General features: G+C 32.0%; 2 protein-coding genes across 2 annotated transcripts; both read right to left on the bottom strand.

Moving 5' to 3' along the window:
• Positions 1 to 3,943: 3,943 nt before the first annotated feature.
• Positions 3,944 to 5,140, bottom strand: LOC140972188 (basic blue protein-like). The gene is made up of 2 exons (XM_073434647.1): positions 4,918 to 5,140; positions 3,944 to 4,251 (listed from the first exon to the last, which is right to left on the bottom strand). The coding sequence occupies exons 1-2, from the start codon at positions 5,096 to 5,098 to the stop codon at positions 4,061 to 4,063; spliced, it is 372 nt and encodes a 123-aa protein (XP_073290748.1). The 5' UTR covers positions 5,099 to 5,140; the 3' UTR covers positions 3,944 to 4,060.
• A 4,921-nt stretch (positions 5,141 to 10,061) lies between these two features.
• On the bottom strand, positions 10,062 to 10,859 carry LOC140972509 (G-type lectin S-receptor-like serine/threonine-protein kinase At2g19130). The gene has a single exon (XM_073434926.1). It carries the CDS (start codon positions 10,857 to 10,859, stop codon positions 10,062 to 10,064), a length of 798 nt encoding a protein of 265 aa, XP_073291027.1.
• Positions 10,860 to 12,386: the final 1,527 nt, after the last annotated feature.

The following is a 12,386-nucleotide window of genomic DNA, read 5'->3' on the forward strand; positions in this document are numbered from 1 at the left end:
ACTATGATGTGAAAGATGCGAAAATAAAGGCTTAGGGTGTGCCTTTGCGTGTATAAACTTGAAAAACGATGAAAACAGTACGAGGGACGAACACCGGAGGGACGGGACCACTTTTCTTTGAAAAATCCTTGCAAAAACGATCAAAAATTGTTGTGCTTTCTCATGAGAGGTGCGGCCGAGAGTAGTGGGAAGGAGGCTAGGGTTTGGGTAAGGAATAAAGTGAATTAATGGTGGGATAATGGGCCTAGACTTTTAAAATATTAAAAGGTAGAGGTCTTGTCCCAACATCCTACTAAAACAAGCGCATTAGGCCCAATAACACGCACGTAAAATATTTCTTTTCTGTACGTTTTCAAAAATATTACTCGAATCCTCAAAAAGTATTCTATTTTGCTAAAAATTGACTACCGGTTTAAAATAGGCTCGTCATGTGAAAATATCGTAAAATACTCATTTTCGAGAATTACATAATAAATACACAATATATTAAATAATTAAAATTAATTATTTAATAACAATATTTTCCTTAAATTGTCCCTAGTCTTTGTCTTCGTTCGAACATCGAATGTTGCAAAAATCCCTAATTTATGTAATTTTAGTAAACCATGTGTAAAATACCTTATCATGTCATGAATATGCATTTAAAACATTTAATTAAGCATTTTAATAATATCCTATATTTGCATGCAGTCAGGTTACGTCGTTTAAATTTATAGACCTTACATCAACAATCTCACAATTGTTTTCCAGTGTTCAGCTCTTCGATTACTCGTGAATCTACTCAATTTGCTTATGCATAGGATATGTCTGGTCTTTTATAACCCATTAAGTACATTAAACATTCAATGATTCGAGAATACTCTAATTGAGACACTCTCGCACCTCGATTCTTCGATAGATTTTGACTTGAGTCCATTGGAGTTTTAGCCAATTCATAATCATCTTTGTTGAATTTCTCAAGAATTTTGTCAACATAATGTTTCTGGCTCAGAAAAAGATCTTCTGATGTTCTGTGAATTTTAATTCCAATAATTATATCAACTAAAGCCGTTTTCTTCATGTCAAATCTAAAGTTCAATAACTTCTTAGTGGACTTAACCATTTTATCATTGCTCCTAATGATAACCATATCATCTACTTAAAGACATAAATAACACCAATTTATAAAATCTTGTTTTCCTATCCAGGCGCAGAAAATCGTTTAAGTTGTTCCATGTAAATCTCTTCATCGTCTAGATCTCCATTTAGAAAAGCTAGTTTTATATCCATTTAGTGTACTTCAAGATTTCGCGAAGCGACAATTGCATGTATCACTCGAATAGAGGTTATTTTCCCTTTATCCAAGAATAATTGTCAAAGTAATCAAGGCTTTTTCGTTAACAATAACCTTTGATTACCAGTATGACTTTATATTTTTCAGTTGTTCCATCTGATTTCATTTTCCCCTTGAAAATCAATTTATAACCTAGTGGTTTGATTCCCGGAAGAAGATCCACTAATTCTCATGTATGATTTTGCAAAATGGATTCAATTTCAGAATTAACGGTCTCTTTCTATTGAGGTCCCTCGTTTGCATTCACAGGTTCTTTAAAACTTTGAGGTTTACTTTCTAACATGAAAGTAATAAAATTTGGACCAAAAAATGTTTCTACCCTAGCTCTCTTACTATGTATGTGTTCAACTCGATAGTCAACCTGTCATATGATCTTTTAGAAGAACTTGGTTTTCCTTTAGATTTGCATGGAAACATATATTCAAAGAACGTTGCATTTCTTGATTCTATTATTGTATTTTGATAAATACCAGGTATTTGAGATTCATACACAAAAAATGATAGGCACTACTGTTTCGTGCATATCCAATAAAATGCAATCAACAGTTTTTGTCCTATTTTTATCTTTTTCGGTGAAGGTACTACCATTTTGGCAAGAGACCCCACACTCACAAGTATTGGTAAGAAGATGTTCTTTTATTTAATAACTTATATGGATTTTTATCTAGTTTTTTTTAGGCACTTTACTTAAAATGTAATTTGTTGTTAAAATAGCTTCGCCCCATATATTATGTGGTAAACTAGAACTCAACAACAACTTATTCATCATTTCTTTCAAAGAACAATCCTTTCTTTCTGCAATGTCGTTTTGTTGAAGAGAATAATGTGCAGTTCTTCCGTGTCTAATTCCGTGTTGAGCACAAAAGTCATCAAATGATGATACATATTCATCTCCATGATCACTTCATAGCACCTTAATTTTATCGTTAAGCTGATTTTTAACTTCACTTTTGTAGAGCACAAATTTTTCTATGGCATCATCCTTATTTGTTAGAAGATACACATAACATAATTTTATGTTATCATCAACAAAAATAATAAAATATTTATTTCCACCACGTGTTTGCACTCGTTTTAAATAATATACATCTGATTAAATCAAAGTGTTCATTATTTCTTTCAATAGAGGTGGTCGTTATATCGTTTGAACCAAATTAACCATCTGAGCTGAATTAATTCAAAAATTCGGTTTTGATTTTAGAAAATATCAGTTAATCGATTCAACTTTCTATTTCATAAAAAAATCCGGTTAACCAAATTATTAAATACTTAAATTTTAATTTTATTAGGCTTTATTTATAATTTATAATGTTTTTGTTTAGCGTTTTGATATTTAATATTGTATGTGTTTTTTGTTAATTTTTAACTTTTTTCTGTATATCTTGTTTTATTATGATCAAATCTCATATCTCAACTACTAATATTGTATATAATTTTTTTAAAAAAAATAAATTAGTTAATTCGATTACCGACCGAAACAACTACTTTATTCAGTTTGGTTAATTCAGTTTTGTTGTTTAACCTAAAAAAATTAGTTTAAATCTCTTTATATTCATTCGGTTTATTTGGTAACCGAATTATTAGAATTTAACACCTAGGATCAAACGAGTAGATGGGAGCTTCAATAGTACGAGCGTTAAACGGAGCATGAGCATATATTTTATTGGTTAACCGTGAATTAGTAAGAGAGAGATTGGAATGGGTGACATTTCCGTAAGTTCTCGTGTGTCAAATTACTAATGTACACTACTTGATCTAGTTGGTTTGGGGAGTCGTAAAAGTGTAACGTTAGATCTTAACGATTAATATTGTCTCTGCTGGAACAGGATTGACGATAAGAAAATAGTAAGACTAATTTCTAAGAGATATGATACAACACTAGCAGATAGAAACACAACTCTCCTAAAATAATGATCCTAACAGTCTGACACATTAGCATCCAAGTAGGTGCACTCTGTTGTCAAGTATAAGGAAATAAATTTGTACTTTGATTAACAACTATATATTTTGGTCTAATGAAAAACACTTGATCCTAATAATANATGTTAAACATTTGATTGAATATTGATCGAAAAACTAGATAAAAGAAAAGGTTGATGAGAGAAAATTACAATAAGAATGAAATATTTCACCAACATACCACTAAATTGTGACGTAATTGTGGTTACAAATTAAATATATTTAAAAGCTAATTCACAAAATGATTAGTTAAAAAAGAAAACATAAATTTTTATGATATTTATATTATTTTAATATTTGTAACTTAGAGATCCTATAAAACCAAATTTTGACAAATTAAAATGTTGTATGACTAAAATCTCAATTTCCCCTTTATTTTTTTAATTTGTGCACCTAAAAGACTTGAACTTTAGACCTCGGTTTCTAATATCAGATTAAAACCCCATGTTCAAAAAGCTGAAACTCGTAGAAAGTAACCTAATAACATCTGTAATTTAACCCAAAAAAAATTCAATAGCTTATAGTATTAAAATTTTATATTTGTTCATGAGTGTCGAATGAAGCACACAATTAAGAACATCATATTTCAAATGGTTTTGTATAATTAAATGGTTAAAGTTTTGGAATTTTATTTATAAATAAATTTCATCCGTAGCTAATTTTCAAATAGTTCGTTTGATAATACATTATATAAAAAGCAAATTTATTTATAAATTCGCAAGATTACAACTCGGAAGAAGTATTAGCACACACAAATGTACATTAATTTTACGCAGCATTCACGGCAATCTTCATCTGAGCTTCGCAATGCCCCGGAATACTGCAAATGAAATAGTTTTGCCCCTTCACGAGTCTGATCTGATCTCTCCCTGATTGATAAACTTTGGCCCCAGAAGGAGCTGTGCACCCGGCCCCGTTCACTTTCACCACATTGTGGAATCTTGGATTGTAGTTGAACACTGCAAAATCGATCCACATGTTAAAATTACTGTTTGTGTATCTTCAAGATCTGATCATATCATTGGCTAATCAGTTGAAATCTAGCAGGAGGTTGTTGTCGTTTCAATTCTATGCGGATTTTTTTTTTAATAAAAAATTAAAAATATTTAGAAATTTTGGTAACATTTAAGAAATATTCAAAAATTGGTCCTACGATTAGTTGTTCTGTACATATAAGTCAGCTCTAATCTTAATATAATACAAAGGTGGTTTGAGCATAAGACAACTAAAATGTCGACAAGTTAGAAAGAGAGCAAAATCATGCATACAAATATGTCATTGAGAGATTGAGGGCTTTGGGCTATCTATAATTTATTTACAATTATAGAAAATTTTATGACTACATTTTTAGAGAATTTTTAACTATTTTTTAATATCACGTATCATTATCTCGAATATGATCAAGAAGGTTCGTATACACACCTTCAATATTTTCTTTATTTAAAAATAAAAACATTTCATTAACATTTATTATATATTTTAAGGAAAAAAATATAGAAAGAGGATGAAAAATTGGATTCATTAAACATATGAAAAAGTATATTTTAGAAAATACAAAAGTAGCTTCAAACATATAAAATTGAATTGCTTCATATGTATCTACTATTAGTACATTTCATGCTGACCTAGTACATCACCAGCAACGAAGCGCTTGCCTTGGGGCCAGCCAGACACGTCGAAGGACCAACCGCCGCCATCTCCCACGGTGTATGTGGCGGCTTCAGCCACTCCGCCGTTGAAAACAACCGCTGTAAGCACCATCACCACCGCCGCAAGGCTCACTGCACTGCCTCTTCCCTCGGCCATCTTTCTCTCCTTTTCCTTTCCTACTAATGCATTTGCAAATTGATGAAAATTTATAGAAAGGAGAGTTATCAAGTGGGGAACTCAATTAAAGTTAGCGGGTCCCACCTATTTCACATATTTACTGGATAAAAAATTTGACTTAAAGTCATCATTTCACTTGTGGGACAATTGTACAAATAAAAATCACCCAACAGTTTGGGAAGACCTGAGCTCGATTTCATGTGATAATGAAAAAATCCAACCCCATAAAATATACATTATGTGAACCTGTCAAAGTTCTTACCCGCAATGATGAGATTGAAGTAAGAGTGTCAATTCGCATGGGTTGGGTCCGGTTGAGTAATATTACTGTTCAAAAATTGTTCAACTCGAATCCGAGCCAACCCGAAAACTCTAAACCACAACCCGAACCCGAATCAATCTTATCGATCTGATCAACCCGATTATCACAATTTAGAATTTTTAAAAATTTTTTTAAAGAAAATTAAATAAAATTCAAAAAAATAATAATATTTTAATTTAAACACATAATAACAAAATCTCCCTCATATAAATGATTTAAATTTGAAAGTCAAATTATAAAAAAAATAAAATAAATTTACTAAATCAAATAAACAATTATTTAAAAAATAAAAAATATTCAAAATAAATATTAAATTATCAAATTTATGATATAAATATACAATAAATATTTTTTCAAACATAAAATATATAAAAATATATGCATTATTTATTAATTGTATTTTTTTAAAAAAAAATTAAAATTTTCGGGTCAACTCGAGTTGAACCCAACCCGATCATTTTTTTCGGATCAGCTATCGGATCCAACAATATCTGACCCAAAACCCCAAAACCAAACTTTATTTTTTTCGAGTTGAACCGTGTCGAAATTGGTGAATCGTGTCTGATTTTGACACACATACATTGATATTGAAGTGAAGAACTCGAGGCCTTGCAGTAATGGAGTAAACAAGACAGTTGAGGAATTTAAGATTTTGCAATAAATTTTGAGCTAACCTTTCCTACTATCACCATGTAGGACATGACTGGTCTTCTTTCATGGGCTAGGACTTTTTGGGAGATGCTTTAGGCTTGGCGGAGTAATTTTAAATCAACTGTTAAAAGGAAATACAACGACGTAACTTAAATTTTTTTAATCACACGAATATTTCGATCACTCTTTTAATAAAAGTAAAATGTTATTCCTTCATTACCGATAGTTTTCTGGACAAGTGCACCAACCACCGGTGTATTATAATCGAGCATGTGATCTTGACTATAAAAATATTATTAAACATTTATCGTATTAATAAAAACAAAGGTTGTAACGGGTGGTAAAATTTAAATCACATGATCTACAGTACTAGGATGGAATAATGATTAAATCACATGACTTATAGCAGGATTTAATATATTATTGATCAAATGGTAAACAATTCCGGTGGGCGATGAAGAACATAGTGCAATAATTGCAGATAATACGAGTAGGTTGTTATAGTGTAAATGCAATTCAATAAGTTTCAACTAATTGTTGTATTATGCAGAGGTGGAATCATAAATTTGGAAGTAAATTATATACAGATCATCAAATTTTTATTTGCAAAAAAAAAAAAAATCTAACATTTTATATATCAAGCCTATTTACTAGATTTTCTATATATGCACACTAAATAATAGATTTGGCTAAATATAAGTTCTATTCATGTATGTTATGATCGTCTGAACTCATACTTCATCCGATTTAATTTTATTGGAAGAGCGAGAACAACACAAATGATTTCGACAATACTTTTTTTGTTTACAAAAGTACTCTAGTCAAATTAACACTAGTGTGCACACACATATGCACTAATATTATAGCCTGGCCCCTATCCCAGTTCCACCGCTGCTATCCCTAGAAATGGAATTGACTAGAAGATAACATGTATGTCTAGACCTGGCCACGGGCTGGTCCGAGTTTGAGTCGGATTCACAGGGTTAGGGTCGAGAAAATCTCGACCTTTAACAGTAACCGTCCTAGAAGGTTTCAGTCTAAGTCCGAGGCCGGGTTCGGGTTAAGGTCTGGCTCAACTCTTTTGTTTTTGTTTTTAAATTATTATTTGTTAATAAACATTTAAAGAATAAAAATAGATAAATTAAAAAAAAAGGCTTACACAATTGTACTTTTAAAAAATTTATCAAATATTTCCTTCTCTCATTAAAAAATCTATTTCTACAAAAGTTTTCAATGAATCAAATACCACAAATAGGACTCCTAAAATATTATATTACCAATAACGTATCATAATAAATCTCGAGATAGACTTCTTCTGTTTTGTTTTTTCTTTCAAGGCTCTATCTTTCTTAATAAATTATATTTCCTCACGTCGTTGTTCTGGATATTCTCTCAGTTTTGTTTTAGTCTTTTTCATCACTTTTAACATCTTGTGTTCGGGTAGTCTCTTGCAACCAATCATTGAGCAAACATTGTTCATCCAATTTTTTTGGCAGTAAGCTAGAACGCCTCTCATATAATGTATTACCTCCAATATTGAAATTTTGCTCCACTACAACCATTAAAACAAGACAACCTATAATTTATTTTGCCAATATAGAAAAATTGGATATACCTGTACTTTTTGTGGCCACTATCAAAATATGTCGAAAGTGTCCTCATCTGCATTAGTAAAATCAAAACTAGTGATAAAATAATTCTCAAATTCTTGACAGAAACTTGAGGATCCTCGTGGACGTTTCGTCTGTTCTCTTAATAAAAATTGTGTTTAGTAAGTTTAAAAGTGATATTATTAGTGTTAGTGGATTCTGGTTCATGTGGAACAATTTGTCTACCATAATTGGTGTTATATTCATCATAAATATAATATAAACGAGTTCTAATATTAAAAAAATCAATGAAGTAATTGAAATCGTTTCCATAGTAGGATTTAAATATCATAATATAATGTTCTCATTTCTTGTTAATATCTAATTTAAGTTTAAGTTATAAAACAAAAGAACATAAAAATATTTCAAGAATTTATAAAAAAAATTCCATTTTTCTTTAATGACATAAATACATTGAACTAAAATATCATCATTAAATTTAATATGTTCATTAAAATATATGCAATGTTGCAACAATGTGTTAAAACTAAATGAGAAGTAGAATAATAAACACAAGATAATTGGTCACTAACATCATGAAATACTTTTAAAATTTCACAAATATTATGCATATGTTCCATTTATTCGAAAATAAATAAATATCACAAGTCTGAAGTGCTTTTCAAAGGCATGCTTGCCTTTAACTCAAAAGTTGGCTTNCAAATTTATGATATAAATATACAATAAATATTTTTTCAAACATAAAATATATAAAAATATAGTCAATATTTATTAATTATATATTTTTTATAAAAAATCAAATATTTGGGTCAACCCGAACCTGATTATTTTTTCGAATCAGATATCAGGTCCAACCCGAACCCAAAAATCTCAAACCAAAACCTGATTTTTTCTGGGTCGAAGCATGTCGGGTTGGCACGTACAGAACGATTTTGACACCTCTACTTCTCAAGTTGCTTCATGTCTGAGGTTGTTTAAACAAGTTACTCTTTCTTTACCCAAGTTGGCTTCCACCAAGTCTCATCTGGGCTTACCGGGATTAACTCTGGACTAATCCAGCTTTGGTCCTCCCTTCCTACCCAAATCCAAAGATGACACAAACCCTTTCCGAGATATCACCAAAAATCCTCAATTTTTAAATAGAGAAAAGGCATATATGTGAATGTTCTCTAATATATATATCTAAAATAAATAAAATAAATATAATGTGTTTCAATTGTGAGAAGACATAATAAACCTTTCATCACATAAATCAAAAGACAATAAAGTTGTATATATGTACATTTTCAGATATGACAAGGAGATATATGGAAAATCTCAAATCAAGTTTTATTAATATTTTTCCACCCATATAAATTCTAATAATAATAATAATAATAAAGTAAATCAATTTTGAGTCCATGTTACTCTATCTTGATTAATTTTGCATGTCCAACGTACTTTACAAATGATAATAAACGTAACTCTTATAAAATATAAACATATTGTGACACATAAAAATTTCTTCTTCTAGGTCAATTTTGTGAAATAAATCTCCATCCTGACCCAATCCATGAAAAATGTTATTTTTTATGTTAAAATATAAATATGTGAAACCGTCTAACGTGAAACTTAAACATGGTGAGAACATATTCGAATAGCTTCAAACCTTAGCAATTGTACTACTAAAAAATGAGGGCATATATGAGGCAAAAACTTGTGTGAGACGGATCTCTTATTTGGGTCATCCATGAAAAAATATTACTTTTTATACTAATAGTATTACTTTTTATTGTTAATATCGGTAAGGTTGACCCGTTTCACAGATAAAGATTAGTGAGATCGTCTCATAAGAAACCTACTCTATGTAAGATCATACATGATACACCATGTGGCAATAGGAATTAATTTAGTGTAGTAGTATTTTCAAAGACTAAAAGCATACGTCCCAGACCACACGTTCAATCCTTGTATCTTGGATTCTTCTTAGATACTCGAGTCGATCTTCTCATCTTCAGGATTTGAACATCATTGACTGCAAAAACCCCCACTTCACACTGTAATTAAAAAAAAAAAAAATAGAGCAAGTGCGTGCATTTTCACATTATATATTCTTCAAAAAGATAATGACTTTCGATCGTCCAAGGTAATTTAAATTAAAGAACAAGCTAGAACGAGTGCAAGATAGGCTTACTTCCATTCCAGATACAATACCACCACAGGAGTTCTCTTACAAAATTCTAACCATGTATATAAACTAAATCAACGTCCCAAATTATTAAATTACAAACATCATCAGACTACACTTTTAACACACACTATATTTCGTTACATGAAGAATTCTGAGACTGAAACACAATATTATTCTTATCTCACAGGACTAAGATGTGGAAGATGTTGAGTTCTTGGAGAGAGTAGAAGCATCCGAAGCCTTGGAGCGAGTGGAAGCATTTGAAGCCATGATGCTTCTCGAGTTCGAGCTCTGACCCGAGGAAGAATCGGTGAAGAATATTATGTTCTCTTCAGTTTCAACAAAATGTTGGAGCGATCGAGGAATCGGTGGTAAGTTAACATCCATAACTCCTTCCAGAATCTGAACCACCTGACCTATAGAAGGTCTAATATTTTCATCTTCTTGAATACACCAGCAAGCAATTTTGCAAATCTTTAGAACCTCTTCGGCTTCCGCGATTCTTGAGAGTGCAGGGTCTAATAAGCTCAGCGTGTCGCCTCCTTGTACGATTAGAGTGTAAGCCAATGAAGGGAAAAACTTAGACTTTTCACCCTCGGAAAGCTCGGAGTTTCGCCTACCAGATACTAGTTCAAAAAGCATCATTCCATAGCTGTAAACATCGGCTTTCGCCGTTATGGCAACACCTGATATCCACTCCGGTGCGAGATAGCCTCTTGTCCCTCTAAAGGTTGTCAGAACCCTGCTAAAATCACGCCCCATGAGCTTCGCCAAACCGAAATCTGCCACCTTGGGACAAAGTTCGGCATCCAGGAGAATATTTTCGGGTTTTATATCACAGTGAATGATGCAGTCCCGGCATTTCTCATGGAGATACGACAACCCTCTAGCGATACCTAAGGCGATTTGGTACCGTGTTGTCCAATCCAAAACCTTAGACGTTTCTTTTAAGTTAAAAAGATGAGTATCCAAGGAGCCATTTTCCATGTAGTCGTAGACCAACAGTTTCTTATCGGCTTCGGAGCAAAACCCGCGAAGTCTTACAAGATTCACATGCTGAATTGTANCCCTATGCATGCATATTATTTGGTCATGTAACATTTACAAAGCACATGAATTTTTATTTAAAAATATCTCAAACATATTTGAGATCAATTAAATCTAACTTGAATTTACTCAAGCTCACTAGTTGAATAATTATTTACTATTGGGCTCTACAAGATCTAATATTATTTAATTAATTCATCACTTGAATTAATTTAATTATTTGGACACTATTAGGTCCACTAGTGTTTAATTAATTCAACACTTGAATTAATTTAATTTAGTCCATAAAAATGTTTATGAAAATCACAATTTTCAAATACATTATTTATTTGGACAACTTTTAATTTAGGAACACTTCCACAAATTAAAAGTTACATTCCCCTTATAGAAGTCATACTTCTAATTTTTCTTGTGCTTATAAACTTCTTTATAAGCCGTTCAACACATTGAACTAATTTCCTTCTCAGTGGGATCTAGAAAGCTAGTACTTGTGTGGCCCTCAATAATTCATTGATACAACTAGCCGTGGGTTCACATCTCAATGTGATTCGGGACTAAACATGTCCTTATATGAGCATACCCCAGTTGCTCTATTCTTACTTATCAACTACTTGATAATAAGAACGTCAGAACTCAAGTCTGATAGTACCCAACTAATCATGTTAAACGCCTAGCAGCATCGCTTACATGATTCCCTAGTTATCAAATGATAGTGCTTGCAAGAACCATTCCATTATGGTTAGCGTACAGTATGGTTCCTTCATCTCATATATCACCGATTCGACAACTATTGGTATATCGAGAGCTGTCAAAGAATCGATACTATGTGTCAAGTTGTAGTTGTATCGATGGTGTAATCTATGAAACCCCTTTCATAATTACCACCAACACTCTGATCAGATATTTCAAACTACATACACATGAGATCACATAGGATATCCATACCCGAAGGTAAGCGGTGAATCACCGACTACAATGCATCGACTCCTACTGTTTCGGCAGAACACCCAACCTTGCCACCTGATGACCGCATGAGAGTCGGTAAACAAGTCAAAGTGCAATGTTAGTATATAGAGTCTCAATGTTGTCCCGTGTCATAAGGACAAATGGTGTACAACCATAAACTAGGACGTTTCCACTCGATAAGTGAGAACCACTTGGAAAGTCCTTTATGGAGGGTTGTTCAGTGCACTTTACAAGGAGCACCTATCTGCATGCTCGGACATCACAATGTCCCCTACCAATGAAACATGGTACTTACATCACAAATACTAGTCTCAAACTCGAGCGGCCTTTATCCTTCATAGTGGTGGCTGAATCGACTAGGAATTGTTTAGAATATACAATATTCCAAATATGAGTTTCATGATACTCATCATATGAGCATCTCATATTCTTTCTACTATTTGTATATTCATGAATTTTATCTATGCAACTAGAATGAGTATACAGATAAAGATGTGCCAA

This window comes from Primulina huaijiensis, chromosome 3 (assembly GCF_012295235.1).
Source record: "Primulina huaijiensis isolate GDHJ02 chromosome 3, ASM1229523v2, whole genome shotgun sequence".
NCBI lineage: Eukaryota > Viridiplantae > Streptophyta > Magnoliopsida > Lamiales > Gesneriaceae > Primulina > Primulina huaijiensis.